General features: G+C 38.3%; 1 protein-coding gene and 1 long non-coding RNA gene across 7 annotated transcripts in view; both read left to right on the top strand.

Annotated features, from left to right (window-relative positions):
- The first annotated feature begins 3,103 nt into the window (after nt 1-3,103).
- The window catches only part of PDE7A (phosphodiesterase 7A), a 139,932-nt gene continuing 118,606 nt past the window's right edge, over nt 3,104-24,429 (top strand). For 5 of the 6 annotated variants that reach the window (XR_009253691.1, XR_009253693.1, XR_009253692.1 and 2 more), the window contains exon 1: nt 3,104-3,389. Coding sequence is in view for 1 of the 6 variants with exons in the window: in XM_058699701.1 (XP_058555684.1) it covers nt 3,252-3,389 (138 nt within the window). In the remaining 5 variants the exon portion in view is untranslated. Of the gene's footprint in view, nt 3,390-22,318; nt 22,490-24,429 lie in introns of all 6 variants that reach the window. The other variant, XM_058699705.1, reaches the window with a different exon arrangement.
- Nucleotides 16,169-20,549, top strand: LOC131494971 (uncharacterized). Its single transcript, XR_009253694.1, has 2 exons — nt 16,169-16,518; nt 16,648-20,549. It is a non-coding gene; the product is annotated as an uncharacterized LOC131494971 (long non-coding RNA).

Raw genomic sequence — 24,429 nt, 5'->3', positions numbered from 1 at the left:
GAAGGCAAAGGGTATATTAAATTGGTATTGGGGGGAAAAAAGAAAGTAGTTATAAGTAGTCATTATGATTACATTGCCAGTTGCAGATACAAGGACTATAATAGTTGTGAACATTTTCCCCTCATTTTGATATGAATACATTTGTGTATGTATTAACCGATTATTTTCTCCCCCCCCCCCCCATTCCCCTAAGATGTGTTAATAGTTGGCTAACTTTATATCTTAGTGTTTAAGTTACAGGACATCAAAGGAATAATATGACTTATCAAGAAGAGGGATGAACATCATTCAAAGACTCTATCCTCTTTTGGGGAGGGAGGGAGCTGTCTCAGGCTGTATGATAGTTGCATCATATGGACATAAGCATTTTACTATGATCTTTATTTGAAAATTAAATATGATTTAAAGTGTTTCTGGAGGTCAAGTTGACAAGAGTTTGGACTGGGGTGGTTTTGCACTATCAACTTAGCTAAGTTGGGACTACATTTCCCAGAATTCTCTTCTTTTTAGGGTTTTGGTTGGCAACAATAGAAATTTGCAAGATTTGAGAAGTGGAAGTGAAGCACCAGCCATTACACTTGGTAGGTCCATGCCAGGTCCCAAGCACTGCTGTAATTTTACACATGATTTGCTGACTCACCTTACTGGCTAGGGGAGGAGCAGGGCCTGCAGCTCCTCTAGCTTCTCTGTCTTAGATGAGGCATGTGTACAGCAAATCTCTCTCTCTCTATATATATATATATACATATATACATACATACATACATACATACACACACATATCACATATCTTCTATTGGTTTTGTATTTCTGGAGAACCCTAATATGCTCCCCAATACTGTAAAGAACACTGAGAACAGTTGAAGTTCTGATCTGCATGGTGTGGTGGAAATGCATGGTTCTGAAATCACACAGAACAAAATTCAGTGGCACAAATGACTTATGCTCTTGGAAACTGATTCCTCATCTGTAGAATTGGTATCAAATTTTACGTATGTGAATATTGTGAAGGGTTAAGTTAAACATTATATGTAGAATACCTGTCATGGCTCACAATGGGTGCATAGTAAATGTTAGCTCCCCTCTCTGCTGAAGGGAGATGCACTGTTTAATTAGTGCCCTGAATCTTATCAAATGATTTAATGGAAGGGAGTCTCTTAAATGTTACTAAATGTGACAGTAATTTGGCATATACAGTTTTATATGACACGAATACCATCTCTGGGTGTTTAAATGTATACAGATTTCAAACATTATTTGAGGTTAGTTCTGCCACTATTTTGAGTAAGATCTAGGGCAAGTTATGTTTCCCTAAACCTAGTTTCAACTTAGTATTATCCCATGGGGTTTTTGTCAGAACAAGAGAGAGTGCTTAGCTTAATCCCAAGCATACAGCAGATGCTCAATATATCTACTAGATATTGTGGGAGTAATTAGGGTTTCCAAGAGGAGTTGGGTCAGTTGTTGCACTAAAGGGGAGCTTGCCATCTAGTGAAGACAATATCCATGAAACCACAGGGGAAGTTATATTTGTTTTAATAGTAGCACACAAGTAGAGAAATAACCATGGAAGAGGTAAAGTTTTAAGTGATGTAAAAGAAACAGATGCTGTGGAAAGATGATAAAAAGTCTTGCAGACTTTTATTGATTTATGGAACCATGAGCAGTGGATACCTGATATCCTCAGTAATGATCTGCCATCTTGCCAGTGGCTAGTCATAGCAAATAAGTGGAAGGGTGGGTGCCCTGAGAGCAGAGCCGAATCAACAATTCTGCCAGCAGGAAAGAGCTTGTTCAGGCCGACATCCCAGGGGCTGGAATGCATTTGAAACAATGGATTGCAGTTTAGGGAGAAATTTGACAAAATGAACCTGCAAATGACGTATCCAACTTACAAAGCAGGTCAAGAGCTCTTTACTCTCTCTGCTTTCTAAAAATCAAAGCCAACAAACCAAAACAGTTTTGGTAAAAGGTCAAGCAGGATCCTTTTTTCCTTTGTCTTCTCAGTATCATCCTTTCTTTCTCATTTTTTCCAGTGCATACTCTCACTTCTTCTTTCTCGGTCTCGGTGTTTCCCCACCACCCCTTCACCCTCTCGTCTCTCCCGCATTCTCGACTCCTCTCTTCTCCCCTTGGCCCGGGACAGCCCTGGGGCCCGTACCTGCCTGGGGAGAGCCCCAGCCGGGCCCCGCCAAGACACTGGCAGTGACGTAGCGCGGAGGATGGTGCCCGCGCGGTCCGCTGACGTCACTGCCGCAGCGGTCCCCAGCGAAGCCCAAGAATGGGAATTCAAGGAGGGAAGCACAGCGGTGACCCCGCAGTTAAGGCTGAGCGCTGCCACTGCGCCCTGTGCTTCGGGTCTCTGGGGTCAGAAGGCCCGAATCTTGCTTGTAGACAGGCTGAGCCCACCCCACACCCTCAGCGCGCTCGAAAGCAAGAGTTTAACGATAAGGGGAATGTCCCCAAACGGTGGGGCCTCGTGCGCACGCGCCTTGTGTGGAGGGCAGATAAGGGAGAGCTGGGCGGGGGCTATGGGTTGAGGTTGGTAGGAGAGGAGGAAGGGGGGCAGTGTGTGGCGGGAGGGGACAGTGACCGAGTGCAGAACCGGAGTGAGACGGTTCACCCCTACCGCCGCTAACCCGTCTCCCAGGGCGCTGGGGAGGCGCGGGGCCTGCGGCGCGGCGTCGTGACGTCAGGGTGGCGGCGGCCGTGGTTGGCGCACCGTCCGCGGCTGCAAAGTGTGAATTACGCCGGGCTCGCGCCGGCGGCGGAGTGAAGTCAGGCTCCGGGGGAGGGGAGGGGCAGGACGGTGGCGGCGGCCCGAGCTGGTGGCTGGTCCCAAGCCCCGTGCGACCTGGGTCTCGCCGCTGGCTCCAGCCGTCTTTTCTTGCACCGCTTTCTTCTTTGCTCCACTCCTGCTCTGCTCTGCCCGGACCCGTTCCTCCCGGCCGAGGAGATCTGGGGCGGCAGGGTTCCCTCTCCCACTTTGCCTGCGCTGCCCCCGCTTGCACCCCGGAGCCGGGCGCGCGCCGGTCCTCGTAACTGTCGCCGCGGCCGCCGCAGCGTCTTCCCACCGGCGGCCCGGGCAGAGCGTTGGGGTGGGAAGGCGTGAGCGCGGCTTCCCGGGGTCGGCGCTCGCCCTCCCTGCCCCCGCCTCGGCCCGGCGCCCCCGAGCCGCGGCCCCTTCCCAGCACAGGGGCCGGCGGCCGCGGCTGGGCGGGCGCCGCGCGGGGGCAGGGCGGGCGTATTCAATGGAAGTATGTTACCAGCTGCCGGTGCTGCCCCTGGACAGGCCGGTCCCCCAGCACGTCCTCAGCCGCCGAGGAGCCATCAGCTTCAGCTCCAGCTCCGCGCTCTTCGGCTGCCCCAATCCCCGTCAACTCTCACAGGTAATCGCCGGCGCCGCCGCCACCGGGGCCCCACACTTGGGGGGCTTCTCTTTTGTTTCCCTTTTCCCACCCTCTTCCCTCTTCCCACTAACCACCTCCGCGGCACCCCTGGTCTCCTAGCCATTTACCCCAGACCCAGCATGGTTCATTGTTTAGAGATTTCTACGCTGGTCCCTCGATTCGAGAGCCTTTTCTTTTATCCTCGGGCTTTACACCTTGAGTGCCCCGGCCTTCTCCGACCACCCCCACTGCCAAACCGGGTGGGCTTTGGAGTCCTTAAGACCTTCCCCAGGCCCGCCCCCCTCCATGCTCCGTGGTTTAAGCTTCAGGGATGACTCTTTTCCTCAGATCCAGTCGACGTCTGGATCTGAAGTCGGGCCTCTCTAACCTTAGTTGTGGCCCTGGGCACACCTGTCCCCCCTCCCCCATACGCACACCTGTGCCGCGTTTGAGCCTTGCCTACCCCCAGCTCCCGCGCGCCCTGTGGCGTTCGGATGGTCCTGCGGTTCTTCGAACAATAGGCCAATTCCTCCTCGGTGTTCGCCAGCTCCTATTCTGTGGATGGACCTTAAGTGCTTTGAAAAAAAAGTATCGAGAGTGCTTCTCTGAAGCTTAGGTTTCCGCAAAGTTGATAGCCAGGTTTTTAATTTGATAAGGAGATTTTAGGAGAGAAACTCCTAATGAGCACTCACAGGAAGACTTTGTTTTGAATGGTCCAATACCAGTTGCTCCTGAGAATTTCGGTTTTTTCTTTGGTGATGCTGTTGGCCCAACTCCTTAGTTCTGGCTGATTTTGATTGCCAGATTTAAAATAGGCAAAAAGAATTTTGTTTACATTTGAACTAAGTGCCCTCCATTTCTGCTTTCAGAATGTTAAATGTTCATGATCAGTTTTTAATTTAATACAATTATTTTTATTTTTACTATTGGTTAGTATTAGTATCTTTTATGGAACATATTTTCTCTCTCCAATTGTATTGTAAATATCCTGAGCCAGGTCTGTATTTTTTTTTTTTTAACCGGTAGTGTGAATAGTACCTCGTGGAGATTTTGCTTATGATAGGTGTGTCCAGTATTTGCCATTTGCTTCTTTGCCTAAATTGTAGAGAGAGCAAGAGACCATTTGGATTTTTCTCTGAATTGTTTTTATTTAAAATCAGACTTATATCATGGGACAAGATGGTATGCTGATGAGGTCAGAGCCAACTTTAATGGTTACTCTAATAGTTTAAATAATACTGTGTTGTTATTTTGAAAGTTAGGTCCGTGCTCTGCCTCTATAGTACTGCTTAAAGCATCTGCAGGTTCCAAAATTAATGTTGAAGAAAATGTTAATGCATTGCTGGAAAAGGTTTTTAATGGTAGTAATTAATAGTTTTTAATGGTAGTAACTTTTTTTCACTTAGAAATATTATTTTACTGTCTCAGATTACAGGCACATAACTAATGCCCATTTCCAGTTCAGTCTGCATAATAAAGGTGACCAGTAATCAGTTATAAAATTATAAAATACAGAAAAAGTCACTTGTGCTCCCTGGGGAGAAAATGAATGAGAAAGGAGATTCCAAGAGTATTAAAACAAGTAAGGCTGACACCAGGGGTTTTTACCAGTTGTCTTAATTAATCCTCAGAGACCAATTTTAAGCCCTACTCCTCTTTGACTCATTTCCTAGCCTTAGGTTTAAATGGGTAATGGAATTTTAAAAATATGATTGTGGCAGATAAAGCAAATATTGTAGAGCCACACCATCTCTTACTCCATCTCTTACTCCTGAAACTTAAAAAAAAATTTTTCTGCACCCCAAATATAGGAACTTATGAAAATTTGGACAGGAAGTTTCCTGAATTTACACTTTTTATCAAATTATTGTTGCTCAACATTAAAATGAAGATAAACTTACCATGGTTTGAAATGGTTACCAAGATTTTGAGTATCATTTAAAATTAAAGCATATGTTGCTAGTGATTTCTTTAGGGCTAGATGGGAATGTGTAATAGAAAAAAAGGTATAAAATTTTGGAATCTTATTCAGAGCTCTCTAAAATAAATATTTGGTTAAATCAGAACCCTTGAATCTTCAGTTCTTAAGTCTAAAGCTATAGAAATTGTAAAAAACTGAGGTGGTTTTGTAGTTTAATATTAAAAAGACCCACACAACAACCCTGTTTTTATTAAGTGCTAAGAAGTTGTTTTTTCTGAGTTTTTCTATTTTAGAATATGTTCAAAACTAGCAATCTTTTTAGTTATTTTCACCATAATATTACTTACCAACTTCACAACACAAGTACTTAATACTTGTTGGATGAGTGAATAAATAATGAAGCTATCTCTGACTGTCAGTTTTAAATATGAAAACAATGTAAGGACTTTTATCAGGGTATAGCAGTAATTTATCCAGAATTTGGTTTGGAACTTGTAACTGCAAACTTTAAGAGATTCAGGAAATAAATAGAAGACGGAACAACCAAAATATAGATTTGAGGATCCTCTCAAAGCCTGTGTGTTTTAGGCAAAATTCTGACAAACTTGTTTTGCAAGTAGCAGCAAATTTGAAGGGAGTTGGAGGCTGCTTGAGTCAGGTTCACACTGATACCAGCAAAAGTTGACAGCTGACACACCAAAGCTGGGGATCAGAAGAAAAACTCTTCAAAGCCAGCAACTTTTAAAAAAGAACCCTGGGGACATATAGTTTAGGAGCTTGAGTGCTGTACAACATAATAATTATCAGTCAAAATAATATTTAATTGAATCTTTTTAAAAATCGAAAGATTCCCACTTAAAAAAGAAATCTCCATGCCAAACAATGTAAGTGTTGGTGCTTAAATGGATAAGAGTGAGTTATCTGAAAAATTCATTTCTTTGGAGCACCAACTGTCCTAAGAATGCCAAGTAAATGAGGCATTAACTTTTTGTTTTAAACCAGGTCATGTACTACTTTCTTGAAGGTTAATATGAGTTTTTTGAATTATTTGAAAAAAATCAGGATAAGAGAAGTTTGTTTTGCCATTTTGAGCTATCTGTTGTTGATAGCTGAGGTTAAAGATTTATCTTGCAGAATAAAGTTGTTATTTAGAAAGAATATTGTGAGAACAGAAATTGTCTTGTTCACTGCTGTGTCCACAGTGCTTTGCATGGGTCGGTGCTCAGTAAATGAGGAGGTTGAGTTAGTGTATTGATGGCACCGACAGCACTGCACCTGCAGTTAATTTAGTCAGATTTTCTAAGCACTGTAGATAAATATTATTTGTGTTAGAAATTTGTGGTCTAGTTTTTAAAATTTATTATAAATCAATGGCATATATTATTATGGAACAAAATATTGGGATCTTTTTCTTTGAAGGCATTATATTTTTAGAGCAGTTTTAACTTCACAGCGCAATTGACTGGAAGGCAGAGAGATGTCCCATGTGCTTTCTGACCTGGTGCATGTATAGTCTCCAGTCTCCCCTGTTATCAACATCCCCCAACAGGGTAGTACATTTGTTACAATTGTTGAACCTACATTGCTGCATCATTACCACCCAGAGTGCATAGTTTACATTAGGCTTCATTCGTGGTGTCTTTTTTTTTTTTTTTTTAAATACAGAAACTATTCCACAGATATTTGCTAAACACCTTCTGAGAATGAGGCTCCTTATGTTGAGTACTAAGAAAATGTAAAGAATTAGAAATTGAAAACAAAAATCACTTGTGATGGGACACCTGGGTGACTCAGGCAGTAGAGTGTCCGGCTCTTGGTTTCGGCTCAGGTCATGACCTCACGGGTTCATGGGTTCTAGCCCTGCCTTTGGCTCCACACTGCCCTGTGGAGCTTGCTTGGCCTTCTCTTTCTCTCTGCCCCTCCTCCGCTCACTCTCTGTCTCAAAATAAATAATCTTAAAAATCACTTGTGAGCCTGTGAACCTAGCCATGTTTTTCTTTGATGCATTATATTCCTTATGCATAAACATTTTTCACTTATAGTGTACATCTCTGTTGTTTTTAGCAGCAGTTCTCTTAGTATATGACAAATTATCAAGGCAGAACAGTTCAAAGTCCCTTGGATAAAAGTTGGTTCTTTAAGGAAGCTTGCAGGATTGTGGTAGGGGAAATAATATGATGTGATGGAATTTATTGCCAGTTACCAAGGTGTAATGAGACTACAAGAAGGTATACCCAAATTTCCTGCATAAATCAGGGGGAACCTCACACAGTAGTTGAGGCTTAGGCCAAAGCCTGAAGATTAAGTAGATAAAAAGGTGCATATAAGGGAAGGAGGATAGAGGATGGTTCAGGTAGCTGTGTAGATCAGCACTATCTAACAGAACTTGTGATGATGGAAAGTGCTAGGTAAGCACTTGAAATGTGGCTTGTCTGACTAAGGAACTGAATGGTAAATTCAGTTTTATTTAAGTAGCTGCATATGGCTTGTGGCTACTGTCAGAATACAGTATAGTTTTATATATACCTAATGAACATTAGTAGTGATGATGTGTTGATCTATGAGTAATTTATTCTCTGAATGTTGAATGTTAGAGTTGTTTCAGGTCTTGGTGTTGTATATAAAACTTTAATACTTTCGTGCATGTTTGTTAGAGTAGGATCACTAGGTTGGGTCAAGAGGTAAGAATATTTTTTGGTTTCCTAGAATGTTCTGTCCTTACTTAGATAAATGATTATCTCTCTTTCAGTATAATATTATAATGATTATGATATTATGAGATTATAATACTATATAATTATTTAATAAACATTTTATAAATATTTTGTAAACATTTATATAAATGTTTTACTGTGTCAGTAGATGCACTGTGGTATGCTGAGTTTGTTTCAACTTGCAGTAAGCAAAATGGACACTTTCTGAAGTGCTTCTGTGCATTTGCATTTCTTTTGTCAAATTTCATTTGCATATCTTGTGCTCATGTGTAAGGACTGTTATACATCAAATATCAGTTTGTAAATGTGCATTATTCCAAATTACTGTTACCACAGTAGTTGCCTCTTCGCAAATCGACATTCAGAAGACAATACAGGGGATAGTGGGAGCAGTTGGTGGGATATCCTGGGAGTGGTTCAGTTGCTAAGACTTTCCTCCCTGTCCATTTCCCTAACACTTGTTTTGTTGGGATCTTAGTTTCATTTTTCTGTTTTCAGAAATGTTTCAGACTTTGATTTAAATTTAATACTATCATGTTTGGCTCTTCTGAAGTAATGTATATTTATGCTATACTTCAAATATATGCTCAAACATAATATTAATGTAAATCTATAGTGTATTTGGAGTGTTCTGATTGAGGAGTAGGGTGTTCAAATTGCTAGTTTATAAGTTGTCATCAGGAACACATTTAATGTATGGGATGTGATTTGAAGAGGTTTTAGACCTATGCCTAGATTTTTCTGCTTTGTTGCTATGCTTAGAGTTCCATCAGCTGTACATACTGCCTACCCAAGAATTCTTTTTTAAACACAAATGTCCTGCAAGAGGTAAAATATTACATCCTTTTCAGGAAACAGATTAGGGAGCTCATTTTGGATGGAAAGAAGGAGAGGTATTATCCATTCTCTTTGAGGCAGTTTGATAAGACTTCTAATACATTAGGGTAAGTTTCAACCCATCTTTCCTTCCTTTTTTTTTCTTTTCATGAAGAAAATTTTTAGAATAATTTTAGGGAATTGACTTCTTTTCTAAGGATGAGTATAGAGACAAATTTGGGAAGAGAAGAGCTGAAGAAAGAGGAAGTAGACAAAGCTTAGCTTAATTCAGATTTTTTGCCTGGGACTATTGATTGCCATTTAGTAGGATTCAATATACTTAGGAAATTTAGGTGGTAAAGAACTCTCATTGCATGCAGATCTTAAGGAATTTAATTTTCTGTACTAAAGACTGTGTTTATATAAAATCTAATTTTGTTAGAAGTCGTTTGACTAAAGATCTTTAAAATCTGGGCATTCTTACATTCTGTTTGGCCACTCCAGAAAAGTTCAACAATTAATTTTTAATCTTCTAATTTATAAACAACTTAAAACTTTTTTATTGTACATATTGCTTGGATCTATTTGAATTGAGAGAAAAAATTGAGTGTTTATTCTCTTCCTCATTTAAATGGCCTGTTCTTGCCTAAATGTAACATAGACTGTTCATTTTTATATTGTTGTCAAATGTGTCTTTCAAAAGGTTATTCACAAAATAAATGATACTTTTGTATGTTTGCATTCAGGTGTAGTATATGAGGAAAGGAAGTAGATCAGTAGTATGTTCGGAAAGGAAAAAAAACCCTACATTTGTAGATGAGTCTTTGAAGCTTGCAGAACTTCATTTTAGCTGCTGGCAGGTACCCTTCCTAATGGACCAGTGCCAGTGATCTTATGGTTGAAATCAGAAGTGTCTCTTGTCTCCTTGTAATTTTGAGTAAGAATTGTAGGTGACTGCTCCATTCCTCCACCTGCTGGTGGAGATGGCTCTTCATTTTCTGAAGATGATGGCAAGAGGGAGGAGAGGATGAAAGCAGAGCAGGGCAGAATTTGGAGAAGAAGATGAGTTGTTAATTGGTTAACATCTAGTCCATCGTCTGTGTTTTGGGTAGACCAAGCTCTAGCTCAAGACCATGTAAAGTACTTGACAAATGGTGCTTAATAAAGATGCAGTAGTCTTACTTCAGTGGTAATTGTTTGTTTCTATTTATTGAATACCTCCTACATGCCAGATACTATAATTAATATTTTTAATCTTTCCAAAAACCCTTTGAGATAAGTGATATTACTCCCATTTTCCCAAGGAGTAAACTGACCTTAGAGACATTACTACATTACTTGCCCAAGGCATCACAAGAACTTCAAGAGTGTTCCACACCCTCACATTTAACCTGGCCTGCCTTGTTGGTGAAAGTGAGGTAAATACAGTCTTTTAGGTTTATGGATTATAGATTTTGTTGGCTCGTGGATCTGGATATGGAAAACAAATTGGATGATTTGAAGTGATAACCTTTACTCTGGTCTTTTCAAATCACATCTGGATTTTGTTCTAGATGCCACTTTCTAGGGGAACATGACTAGGTTAAATCATACTCTGAAATACCAAGATGATGAGGTAATTTGAAAGCATATTGTTTGATATGTGAGTGAAGAAATTGGAGACATTTAGCTTGGAGAAAGGAATCCCCAAGATTTGGGCCAAAAGGATAGGGATAGAAGAGCAGTTGGTGAGAGATGGTAAGAGTGTTGCTGTCTTCCAATATGTGAAGGACTACCATGCAAATGAGAAAAAGGAGGGGTGTTAATTTAGATTTTGTTTGGTTTTATGTTCTTGATTGCTATACCCTGTTTCTACTTTGTGAGGGTTGTTGACAATACACAGGAGAAGATACAAACTTAAAGTTGTCACTTGTCCAAGGTAACACAGCTAGGTAGTGGAAATGGATCAAATCCTAGGTCATTCTGACCTGACCCTAACACCTATGCATTTTCTTCTACTTCCTTTTACAACATGGGAAAAGGATGTTACCGCAAAGAGTAGAATGGGATGAATAGGTAAAAGCAATAGGGAAATAGGGAGATCTTGTGTGTAATCACACTAATAAAGAAACAAACTAAAAGAATGATACTTGCTTAAGATTGACAAAGTAAAAAAAAAAAAAAAAAACAAGTGTATGACATGAAGATTATGCTACGCAGTGCTAGTAGGATTATAAATTGTAAATTTGCTGACAGGTAATTTAGCAGTTGAATAAAAAAATTAATACTTTGCCTTACTTTTGGGACTCTATCCTCAGCAAATAACTAGAAATGTAGATAAAGATTGATCTTCAAGGATATTCATCACTGTGAAAAATTAGAAACAACAAGTAATTTATAAATGATTAAATAAATTATAATATTGTGAGTATTTAGTATTTGTTATTTCTATATTATGTAACCACAAAAATGCTTTGAAAAATTTAAAGGATATATGATAAGTAGTTTACAAATGATTGACTAAAAGTTAATATTTCTTAGTTTTGCTATATTATATATCCATTAAAATATTTTGAAGAATTTGAAGAATACATAATTGCATGGGGAATTGCTTATAACATAATTAAGTGAAAAAATAAAAACAAACTGAGTATCAACAGTTTATCCCAATTTTGTTTAAAACTAAATCACAAAATATATACATATCTACACACCATGCATACTCAAACAAAAAAAAGGAAAAAAAAAAAGCCAGATGTATCCCCAAATGCTAACTGAAGCTATCTCTGTATGTTAAATTTTAACTAATTTTTAACTTTTTGTTTAGAATTTTGTGTAATTTTACCATTGTTTTTCTGCTAGCATAAATCTTTTTTTAAATCACAATAATCTTAGAAAACGTGCAACAAGTTGTATTTGGGCCCGGATCTCTGACAGTGATGTCCCGACAGAGAGCAGGGTACTTCATGAGGCTATAAATTGACAACAGCTTGAAAGATACCTGGATAAGGATATTATCAAAGGGATTGACTCTTTTGGTTCCTTCCAACTTCATGATTCTCTAATTTCTTTGAATAACTCAATTATATGCATGACAGGTCATTTTGTATAGCTCTAATAAGTATAAAGTAGTTTCATCCTCTATGAGAGATGTTGAAAAGTAAATTTAAGTGTAATTATTGTTAAAAACAACAACAACAACAACAAAGCTGGAGGTATCACAATTCCAGATTTCAAGTTATACTACAAAGCTGTCGTAATCAAAACCGTATAGTACTGGCACAAAAGTAAACACAGTTCAATGGAACAGACTAGAAGCCCCAGAAATAAACTCTTGATTATATGGTCAATTAATTGTTGACAAAGGAGGTGACAGTATGTGGAAAAGACAGTCTCTTCAATAAATGGTGCTGGGAAAAGTGCACAGCTACATGTAAAAAAAAAAAATTGGCACTGGACCACCTTTTAACATCATACACAAATATAAACTCAAAGTGAATTAAAGACCTAAGTGTAAGGCCCCAAACCATAAAAACCTTAGAAGAGAACACAGGCAGTAATATCTTTAACATTGGTCATAGATATACTTTTCTAGATATGTCTCCTTAAAGCAAGGCAAACAAAAGCAAAAATAAACTGTTGGGACCACATCAAAATAAAAAGCTTTTGCACAGCAAAGGAAACCATCAGTAAACAAAAGGCAACCTACTTTGGCACAAAAGCAGACACTCAGATCAATGGAACAGGAATAGAGAATCCAGAAATGGACCCACAAACGTATGGCCAACTAATCTTTGACAAAGCAGGAAAGAATATCCAATGGAATAAAGACAGTCTCCTCAACAAATGGTGCCGGGAAGACTGGACAGCAACATGCAGAAGAATGAACCTGGACCACTTTCTTACACCATACACAAAAATAAACTCAAAATGGATGAAAGACCTCAATGTAAGACAGGAAGCCATCAAAATCCTCTTTGGAGATTTTGGAGAAAGCAGGTAAAAACCTCTTTGACCTTGGCCACAGCAACTTTTTACTCAACACGTCTCCAGAGGCAAGGGAAACAAAAGCAAAAATGAGCTATTGGGACCTCATCAAAATAAAATCTTCTGCACAGCGAAGGAAACCATCAGCAAAACTAAAAGGCAACCGATGGAATAGGAGAAGGTATTTGCAAATGACATCAGATAAAGGGTTAGTATCCAAAATCTACAAAGAACTTATCAACTCAACACCCAAAACACAAATAATCCAGTGAAGAAATGGGCAAAAGACATGAATAGACACTTCTCCAAAGAAGACATCCAGATGGCCAGCCGACACATGAAAAAATGCTCAACATCACTCATCCTGAGGGAAATACAAATCAAAACCACAATGAGATACCACCTCACACCTGTCAGAATGGCTAACAACTCAGGCAACAACAGATGTTGGTGAGGATGAGGAGAAAGAGGATCTCTTTTGCACTGCTGGTGGGAATGCAAGCTGGTGCAGCCTCTCTGGAAAACAGTATGGAGGTTCCTCAAAAAACTAACAGTAGGACTACCCTATGACCGAGCAATTGCAGTACTAGGCATTTATCACGGGATCCAGGTGTGCTGTTTCAAAGGGACACATGCACCCCCATGTTTATAGCAGTACTATCACCAATAGCCAAAGTATGGAAAGAGCCCAAATGTCCATCAATGGATGAATGGATAAAGAAGTGGTGTGTGTGTGTGTGTGTATATATATATATATATACACACACACACACACACACACAATGGAGTGTTATTCGGCAATCAAAAAGAATGAAATCTTGCCATTTGCAACTACGTGGATGGGACTAGAGGGTCTTATGCTAAGCGAAATTAGAGAAAGAAATATCATATGACTTCACTCATATGAGGACTTTAAGGTACAAAACAGATGAACATAAGGGAAGGGAAGCAAAAATAATATAAAAACAGGGAGGGGGACAAAACATAAGCGACTCTTAAATATGAAGAACAGAGGGTTACTGGAAGGGTTGTGGGAGGGGGGAGGGGCTAAATGGGTAAGGGGCATTAAGAAATCTACTCCAGAGATCGTTGGACGATATGCTAACTTGGATGTAAATTTAAAAAAGGTAAAAAAAAAATAAAGCAACCCACTGAACGGGAGAAGATATTTGCAATATGCTCTAATAAGCAGTTAATATGAAAAATATATAAAGAACCTATACAACTCAGCACCAGAAAACAATCTGATTAAGTAATGGGCAGAGGACCTAAAGCGACATTTTTCCGAAGAAGTCCTATAGATGGCCAACAAACATGTGAAAAAGTGCTCAACATCACTCATCATCAGGGAAATGCAAATCAAAACCAATGAGACATCACCACACACCTGTCAGAATGGCTAAAGTCAAAATGATGAGAAATAATAAGTGTTGGCAAAGATGTGAAGAAAAAGTAATTCTTGTGCACTGTTGGTGGGAACAAATTGATGCAGCCACTGTGGAGAATAGTATGGAGGTTCCTCAAAAACTTAAAAATAGAAATATCTAACAATTACACTACTTGGTATTTACCCAAAGAAAACAAAAACACTAATTCAAAAAGGTATACTGTATGTTTATTGCAGCATTATTTACAATAACCAAGTTATGGAAGTAACCTAAGTGTCCATCAATTGATGAATGGGTAAGGAAGATACACATACACACATATGATACACACACACGATACACACACACAGGAATATTGCTCAGCCATAAAAAAGGATGAGATCGTGTCATCTGAGACAACATGGATGGACCTAGAATGTATAGTGCTAAGTGAAATAAGTCAGAGAAAGACAAATACCATATGATTTCACTCATATGGAGTGAAATAAGTGGAATCTTTTTTAAGAAAATGAGTAAACAAAAGGTAGAATCAGACCTATAAATACAAAGAACAAACCTGGTGTTTGCCTGAGGGGAGGGGCATAGATGAATTGGACAAAATGGGTAAAAGGGAGTGGGAGATATAGGTTTCCAGTTATAGAATGAATAATTCTTGGGAATAAAAGGCACAGCATAAGGAATGTAGTCAATGATATTGTAATAAGAATGTATGGGGGCAGATGTTAGCTACACTGGTGATGAGCACAGCACAAACTTGTCAAATCACTGTATTGTGCACCTGAAACTATAACATCATATGTCAAGTGTATTAAATATATATATATTTATATATGTATATAGTTATTGTTTTGAAGAACTTTTTGATGACAGCCTGTGAAGAGACCTTAAACGATTACTGTGGCACAAGGAATAGAGATCGTTAGGAGTTAGGTCCTAGGAACTGATTTGGTGTAGGAGGTAATAAAAAAATTTTCCACTCTTTTAGTCTAAGAGACCAGGTAGATCATGGAGCTAATAATAAAAATACAGATAGGAGGAGGAGGCAGGTTTTGTTTTTCTGGGGGGGTGGTTGGGGGAAGAGAATAAATTTACTTTGGATTATGTTGAGGTTAAGTGTCTGGGGAGCATCCAGATGGGGATGTCCAGTAGGCAGTATCTTAGGAGGAAGGTTAAGACAAGTGATATATTCTGACTTTCACTACTAGGGTTTTTTTGGTTTTTTTGCTCCTATACCCCTTCAAAGAATTGGAAAAACAAACAAAAAACTATATACCTTCTCATACATCTCGAATTTTTCCTCTAAGTTTCAGTATTTGTAAATGATAGAATTTTTGTTAAATTCAAACAATTTAAAATACATTATGGAAATTTTAAAAACTTGATATTTTACGTTGTCCATTTAAAAAAATATATGGGGCGCCTGGGTGGCGCAGTCGGTTAAGCGTCCGACTTCAGCCAGGTCACGATCTCGCGGTCCGTGAGTTCGAGCCCCGCGTCAGGCTCTGGGCCGATGGCTCGGAGCCTGGAGCCTGTTTCCGATTCTGTGTCTCCCTCTCTCTCTGCCCCTCCCCCGTTCATGCTCTGTCTCTCTCTGTCCCAAAAATAAATAGAAAACGTTGAAAAAAAAAGAAAAAAAAGAAAAAAATATATATGTGAACAAGGCGCCTGGGTGGCTCAGTCAGTTAAGCATCTGACTCCTGCTTGGTCATGATCTCACGGTTCCTGTGAGTTTGAGTCCTGCAATGGGTGAGCTCAGTCCTCGCTTCAGATGAGAGCCCTGCTTCTTCCCTCTCTTTCTCTTTGTCTCCCTCCCTCCCTCCCTCTCTCCCTCCCTCCCTCTCTCCCTCTCTCCCTCCCTCTCTCCCTCTCTCCCTCTCTCCCTCTCTCCCTCTCTCCCTGCCCTTCATGGGATTCTCCCTCTTTCCCTCTCTATTTTTGCCTCTCGCTCACTTGTGCCCTCTGTCTCTCAAAAAAAAAAAAAAAAAAAAAGAATATATGAACAATATCTTAATTTTAACAGTCAGAATTTTACATTCCTTATTTTTCTCTTTGAACTCATTTGTATTTTTCTAGCATTGACATCTTATCCTAATGTATTCTTTTATACTGGAAAGAATTTTATCAATCACACGATCATACTTTTCTATAATGAAAAGTAAATTCATTCATGTATTTAGTGAATGGGAATAAAAAAATGCTTTAAATTGTCACCCAGTTCTTCTGAGTTCTATGCAAAAACAATTATAATTAAAAACATGTAAATTTTCCTATGTCCATAAAGCCATATCAAATTTATTTTGGTCTGAGTAAGCAATACAATTATAGTCAGTAGAAAATCAAAACAACGTGTAAATTATGAAATTTAAAAAGTATTAAAACAACATTTTTGGAAATGGATTCTATTTTAAATTTCATAAATATTTATAGTTTATCCATTTATAAATACCATTTAGATAAGATGGTGTTTTGTATTACCTTTCTAACTTTTTTACTTTAATAGTGAAAGTACTGAGAAATCTCATGAATTTAGTAGATGGTTATAAAACGTGCTTTATTTTAGCCATATCACCCATTCTTCCAAGTTGACAGCAAAGTGATCTATAATCCGAATAATTGGTCAAGTAGTAAGTGGATTTGGTTTAATGTCTATATTTGTGGAAGTAGAAATTAGTGACTCCTTTAACTTGAAAATAATTGGATACCCAGTGTGTAGAATCATTAACTTCCTCACCACAGATATTTTGAATTCTCCATTTGGCTCTTCAAGTGTTGTTAGACACCAGCTCCACAGTAAGTTTCAGGAAGCGCTGAGTGTTACGGTTTCCTTTATGAGGTAGTAGAGGGGGAGAGATGAAAGGGCAGAGGAGGTAAATGAAAACTGATATGTTGTTTTAGCAGAATGGTTCTAGAAAATTGTATAGATGGAAGTTGAGAGCTGAGAAATCCATTTCCTTGAAACTCTCCATGCTCATGTACTTCTAAGGGTTATACATGCATGACACAGTTGGTAGACCACTGGTTTACTGTATTCCATCTTATTCTTATCTTTTTGCTGTATTTTACCATTTTCTGCAGGTATACAGAAATACTTCATAAATCAACGTTGGTTTTTTTTTCTGGTTTTTGATTGCTCCTGATCCCAGGTCTTCATACTTAATCACTCTATGACTTCCTTGGAAATGGAATCAGGGTATCAGTCCTTGAAAGGGACCCTATAAATCATTTTAAAGAATTTGATGGTTGAGATTCAGAAAGGCTAAGTGATTTCTCCAAGATCTGACCATTAGAAAGTAGAGAAGTTAGAGTTTAAAAAATTTGTTTTTCCCAACTTTGTTGCTTTTCTTACTATATCCCCTGCTTCCTTGTAAAAGGATTGATCTTTGTAATTTCCTTAGCAATCTTTCTTTAATGAACATTATTGAGTAGCAAAGCATCTATATAGTCCAGTGATTATTTGAGCTAGAGTACAAACACACTCAATTTAAAACATGTTTGAGTTACTTCTTAAAACATAATCAGAGATAAAGCAAAGCCATTATTGAAATTATAATGGGCCAGTTGGAATGATACCATTTGATTTGCTGAAATGAGATTTATGTATAAAAGGTTTTTTTATAAAGAAAGGTTTTTCTTATAAGGAAGGCTGTATTTCACCTATACTTTAAAAACTAAGAGTAAAACTTTTTTACATTGAGGAATAAAATGATATTCCTGATCTATAAATTGCTCATTCTGTAGCCTTTTATGTATGAAATGGTGGGTGATGGAATTTTTAAATATTTTTTTTACTTCATTTTACTTTTTCCCCGAATTCTTCATAGTGAACATTTTAAGAAAAGTTATTCCAAAAGGCAAACATTTTTTAAAGACTTTTTTTTTACATCAGTTTTAGATTCACAGCACAATTAAGAGGAATGTACAGAGATTTTCCAGATACCTCCAGCCCCAACACATGTATAGTTTCCTCCATAATGAACACCCCACATCAGACTGTGGTACATTTGTTACTATTGTATGAACCTACATTGATATAATCATGCAGCGTCCACACTATACATTGGGTTGCCCTCTTGGTGTTGTACATTCTATGAATTTGGACAAATATGTAATTATATGTATTCATCATTAATAATATACAGAGTATTATCATTGTCTTAAAATCCTCTGTGCTCTACCTAATTATTCCTCAACTCCAGGCCCTAACAACTACTGATATTTTTATTGTCCCTAATTTTGCCTTCTTCAGAATGTCATGTAGTTGGGTTCTTACAGTCCCCAGCCTTTTCAGATTTGCTTCTTTCACTTAATAATGTGCATTTAAGTTTCCTCCATGTTTTCTTAATGGCTCATTTCTTTTTAGCACTGAATAGTGTTGTCTGGATGTACCACCACTTACCCATTCGCCTACTGAAGGACATCTTGGTTGCTTCCAAATTTTGGCACTTATGAGTAAAAACTGCTACAGACTTACTCTGCAAATTTTTTGTGGACATAAGTTTTCAACTCCTTTTGGTAGATACAAAAGTAATGTAATTGTGGGGTCATATAGGTAAAGCATGTTTAGTTTCATAAGAAACTACCAAACTACTTTCCAAAGTGGCTATACCATTTTGCGTTCCCGCCAGCATGAATGACAATTCCTGTTACTCCACAACCTCACCCAACATTTGGTGTTGTTGGTGTTTTGGATTAGCCATTCTAATAGGTGTATAGTGGTATCTCATTGTTTTAATTCGTATTTTCCTGATGACATATGATGTAGAGCATCTTTCTATGTTTATTTGCCATCTGTATATCTTCTTTGGTGAGGTGTCTGTTAAGGTCTTCGGCCCATTTTTTAAGTGAGTTGTTTTTATATTATTGAGTTTTAAGAATTCTTTGTAGGGGTGCCTGGATGGTTCAGTCAGTTAAGCAACCAACTCTTGATTTCAACTCAGGTCATGATCTCACCGTTTGTGAGATCCAGCCCCCATCGAGTGAGGAGCCTGCTTGAGATTCTCTCTCTCCCTCTCTCTCTGCCCACTGCCCCCTGCTCATGTGTTCGCTTGTGCTCTCTCTCTCAAAATAAATAAACATTAAAAAAGAGAGTTCTTTGTATATTTTGGATAACAATCCTTTATCAGATGTGTCTTTTGCAAATATTTTTTCCCATTCTGTGGTTCGTCTTCTCATTCTAATATTGTTTTTTGTAGAGCAGAAGTTTTAAATTTTATTTAAGTCCAGCTTTTTTTTTTTCTTTACATTTTCTTATAGGAGTCTTATAGTTTTATATTTTATATTTAGGTGTGCGATCCATTTTGAGTTAATTTTTGTGAAGGGTGTAAGGTCTGTATTTAGACTCATTTTTTCATGTGGATGTCCAGTTGTTCCAGGATCATTGGTTGAAGAGACCATCTTTGCTTCAGGCTATCTTTGTTCTGTTGTCAAAGATCAGTTAGCTATATTTCTGTGGGTCTGTTTTTTGGTTCTTCTCTATTCTGTTTCATTGATCTATTTGTTCTTTCACTAATACCACACTGTCTTAATTACTGTAGTTTTATAGTAAGTCTGGAAGTCCAGTAGTGTCCTCCCAATTTTGTTTTTCCTCTTCAATATTATCTTGGCTACTCTGGATCTTTTTGCCTTTTTATGTAAATTTTAGAATTAGTGTGTTGATATCCACAAAATAGCTTACTGGGATTTTGATTGGGATTGCATTGAAATTACAGATCGAGTTGGGAAGACTTTGATAATATTGAGTCTTCTCATTAATGAGCATTAAATATCTCTCCATTTATTTAGTTCTTCTTTGATTTTATTCATCTGAGTTTTGTCATTTTCCTCATATAGATCTTGTACATATCTTGTTAGTTTTATACCTAAGTATTTCATTTTTGGGAGTGCTAGTGTAAATGGTATTGTGTTTTCAATTTTCAAATTTCGTTTATTGCTCTTTAACATTGCTATAATTGCTCATTAGTTCTAGGAGACTTCCCCCCACCCCCTGCTCCATTTTTTCAGATTTTCTACATAGACAGTTATGTCATCTGTGAACAAAGATACTTTTATGTCATCTTTTCCAATCTATACTGTGTTTCCTTTTTTGGTCTTATTACATTAGCTAGGATTTCCAGTGTAATATTGAAAAGGAATGATGAGAGGAAACATCTTTGCCTTATACTTGAGGTATTCTTTGAACAGGGCAATAGAAATAAGATCTATAGGGGAAAAAAAAGACTACTCATTAGAAAATTGGCAGAAGACTCACAGCTCCAGGAAGAAATACAAATGTAGGAAAACATATTTAGCTTTGCTAGTAATAAAGGAAGTGCCGAATGAATGAATGAATGAATGGGAGAAAAGAAAAGAAAAGAAAGCAAGAAAGAAAAATATTTTTGGTGGGGGAAACATATTTTCATACTGGCAAAGACTGATAAAACCCAGTGTTAGCAGGGTATGAGAAAGTGGGTATTCTTATATATGGAGCTGGGAGCATTATTTGATTCAGCTTTTGGGTAGGGTAGTAGGTCTTTACAAATCAAAATTTTAAGTATGATGCTACCCTTTCTGCAGTTCTGGAATTTGTCTGAAGGGACAGTTGCAAAAATTTGCTAAAACATATATTCATAGGTTATTTTGGTAACAATTTGCAACATTAGAATGATGGATATTTAGATTATTTCAGTGCTTACCAGTCTGGCGGTTGGTTAGAATATGTTGTTTTAATTCAGCATGAAACTCTACCCAGTAAAATGATGCTTTATATCCATATTTGTTTTGGAAAAATATACATAACAGTTTGCAGAAAATGCTAGCTGCAGAGTAGTATTTGTATTAACCTGTTTATGTAACTTTCTACATAACATCTGATTTTTGTAAATAAAAACATGAAGGATATTTTGTTCACCAATGTATTCATACGTACAAGTCTGATAGGTTGGTCAGCAAAATATTTACAGTGGTTATCTTTGGGACTGGGACTTCTAATTTTAATATCTTTGTACTTGTGAATTTTTTTAAACAAAAATAATATCACTTTCGTAATAAGGGAAATCAGTAAAGCTATTTTTTTTTAAAACTTACCATTAAATGACCTATTATATAGAAATAATGAAGAAAGGTCTAGTTAGCTAATAATTTAATAAGTATAAATAGATGGGTCAGAAGTAGGTTGTTCACTGGCACATAGTAAGTATTCAAAGTGGTTTATTAAAATGGAAGTGTAATGGTTTGATGTATGGAGGAATACACTGCATTTTTAATGGGGAAAGTAAGTAACTTTGGCGGCAGATAGTTTACAAAAAAGTATTTTGCCTGTTTCAAAACTGAGAAGGTAAGCTTTCTGTTATAATTTATTCAAGTATTTGAGGGTCTCTAGCATAACATTTATAAAATGTGAAAAGTCATCAAGAAAACTTATGGCCCAGAATCATAGAATATTAATGTTAGAAGAGACTATAGAAATCAGTTTCCTCACTATATAGATAGTAAACTGAAAGCAGAAAGGTTTAAAGGGACTTACAAAGGCAATGTAGAAATCTCTTCTGTTGAACATCCAGATTTTGGCTACTCAGTTTTTGCTTGTGCATTTTTAGGATGAGAAGATTACCACTTTAAAAGGCAATCCATGGTGTTGAATGGTGTAGTGGGTTGAATAGTGTCCACCAAAAATTCATGTCTACTTGGAGCCTTAGGATGTGACCTTATTTGGAATAAGGATCTTTGCAGATATAATAAAAATGAGGTCATATGGAATTAGGGCAGGCCCTAAATCCAGTGACAGATGTCTTTGAGAGGAGAGGATGCACACAAGAAAGGAGGCCACCTGAAGATGGAGCAGAGTTTGGAATGATGCAGGTTACAAGCCAGGAATGCGAAGGATTGCCAGGGCACACCAGAAACTCCTAAGAGGCACAGGAGGATCCTTCCCTGAAGCCTTCAGAGGGAGCATGGCCCTACCCTGCCAACATTGATTTTGGACTTGGAGCCTCCAGAACTGAGAAAATATATTTCTGTTGTTTTAAACCACAAAGCTTGTTACTTCAGCAGCCCTAGGAAATGGATACAAATGGCTTTGATTATTTTAAATGTATTTGTTCATTCTTTCCATCAGCAGACACTTACTGAGCACTTTTTATACGCCAGGTACTCTGCTAGGTGTGTCACAGGTGAATAAAACGGTTTCCTGCCTTGGTTCTTGGAGCTTGGTCCAGTAGGAAAAGGAGCTATGTAAATCTGTAATTGCAGTACTGATGTGTCCTCATCAGGACCGTATACGAAGATGAGTAGCGGCACAGATGAACTGGGAGAACCAAGGTGGGTTTTAGAAAGACCTTTGTGCTTGGTTTGAAAGATGGAGCTGAAAACAGCCTCTGTGGTGATTCTGCTTGATTCCACCACCACTAGTGCTGTCAGTCCTGCCCAGCCCAAGGCATGTTTGGCCTGCTGTGATAGCGTCGTGTCACTAGAATTCTTTCTCCACAGATCTGTTGAAGTAGTTTTTTAAATGCAGTCAGCTCATGCCATTGCCGAACGTCAGTGGGTTCTTTTCACAGTGAAAATAAAATCCAAACTCCTTTTCATGTTATGGCCCCATATAATCTGGTACCTGCCAACTTTTCAGCCCCCTCTTCTTTCACAGTGGTCTTCTTCCTGTGAACGTGCCAGGTTTGTGCCCATCTTTGACTTTGCTCTTGCTCTTCTCTGAGACTCAAGATCTTGCCATGGCTCCTTGTCCTTCAAGTCGCAGTCCACTCTGCAGAGGAATCTTCCCTGACAGCACCCCTCCCCCGTCTGTCCTTTTACCTTGTTTTATTTATGGCATACAACACTAACTCAATTCATTTGTCTGCCTCTGCCTGGCTTCCACCCCTACCTCACTCCCCACCTCACTCCCCACCTCACTACCACAGACTGTGTGGTCAGGAAGCAGGGATCTTGTTTACCCAGCTCAGTGCCATGTCCCTAGCATGCAACATACAGGAAGTGTTCAATACAGAAGAATGAAGAAAAATTTGCTCTTTTAGTCTCATGCTGCCATGTCTGATCGTATGTCACCATATCTCTCTTTGGGATGAATCTCAAATTGTATTCCTGTAATTTCAGTTTATAGTCCCACCTACACCCTCCCCTTAAAATTCCACCTTCATCTTTATACTCTTTCTGAGCTGCCGCTGTGGTATGGAGCTATCTTAATCTCTAAATTTATGTAATCTTATTTAAAAATTCACTGAGGTTTAGAAAAGTTGCCCAAAGTAACGCAACTGTAAATGGTGTTTCTGGGGTTTGAACTTAGATCTGTCTTTGACTAGAGCCCCTGTCTGCTGTACTGGAGTAGGCTGCTGAATGCTTTTTGGTGAGGGGGAGGTAAAAATAAAAAATTAGAATAGGAGCCCTCTCCATTTTGAATGGAAATAGCAGACACTTCATATTTGTTTCTTTAAGAAGAACTAGGTGATATTTGTTAAAAGGAATTCTAAAAAGAAACTTGAATTTTTTCTTTGGATTGAAGTTAATATGTGCTTATTATTTAAAAAGTGGAATATATAAAAAAATACAAAGAAGAAAGAGGAAAGTAAACACTGTCTGTAATCCTATCACCCAGTGATAAATAGTTAACATTTTAGAACATTTTCATCCAATCGTTTTCTGTACCGATATAAAATATTGTAATGTCATTTTCATATACAAGTCTTTCTCTAAATTTTGAAACAATTTCCTGATGTAATTACTAGATCAGAGCATACTGTCAAATTTCTTTCCAGAAAGAAGTGATAAAGTGATACCAGTTTACATTTCCATGAGCAGCATATGAGTGCCTTTTCATAAGTTGCTGATATTTTTAGTTTCCATTTCTTGGATTTTTGTTGATATTAAACTTGTATTAGATGTTTATTAATTACCTGATACCTATCTTCTGTGACTTGTCTATATCCATTGCCTATTTTTCTAGAGCTGAGAATGTGACATTGGAGGAAGAAATTTTTTTTTTTTTTCAACGTTTTTTTTTTTAAATTTATTTTTGGGACAGAGAGAGACAGAGCATGAACAGGGGAGGTGCAGATAGAGGGAGACACAGAATCGGAAACAGGCTCCAGGCTCCGAGCCATCAGCCCAGAGCCTGACGCGGGGCTCAAACTCACGGACCGCGAGATCGTGACCTGGCTGAAGTCGGACGCTTAACCGACTGCGCCACCCAGGCGCCCCGGAGGAAGAAATTTTATGCTTAGAAAAGTATATTGAAAATTAATGACTTG

This window comes from Neofelis nebulosa, chromosome 14 (assembly GCF_028018385.1).
Source record: "Neofelis nebulosa isolate mNeoNeb1 chromosome 14, mNeoNeb1.pri, whole genome shotgun sequence".
Classification (NCBI taxonomy): Eukaryota; Metazoa; Chordata; class Mammalia; order Carnivora; family Felidae; genus Neofelis; species Neofelis nebulosa.
The sequence above is the reverse complement of the archived record's forward strand: the minus strand, read 5'-3'. Positions and strand labels throughout refer to the sequence as shown.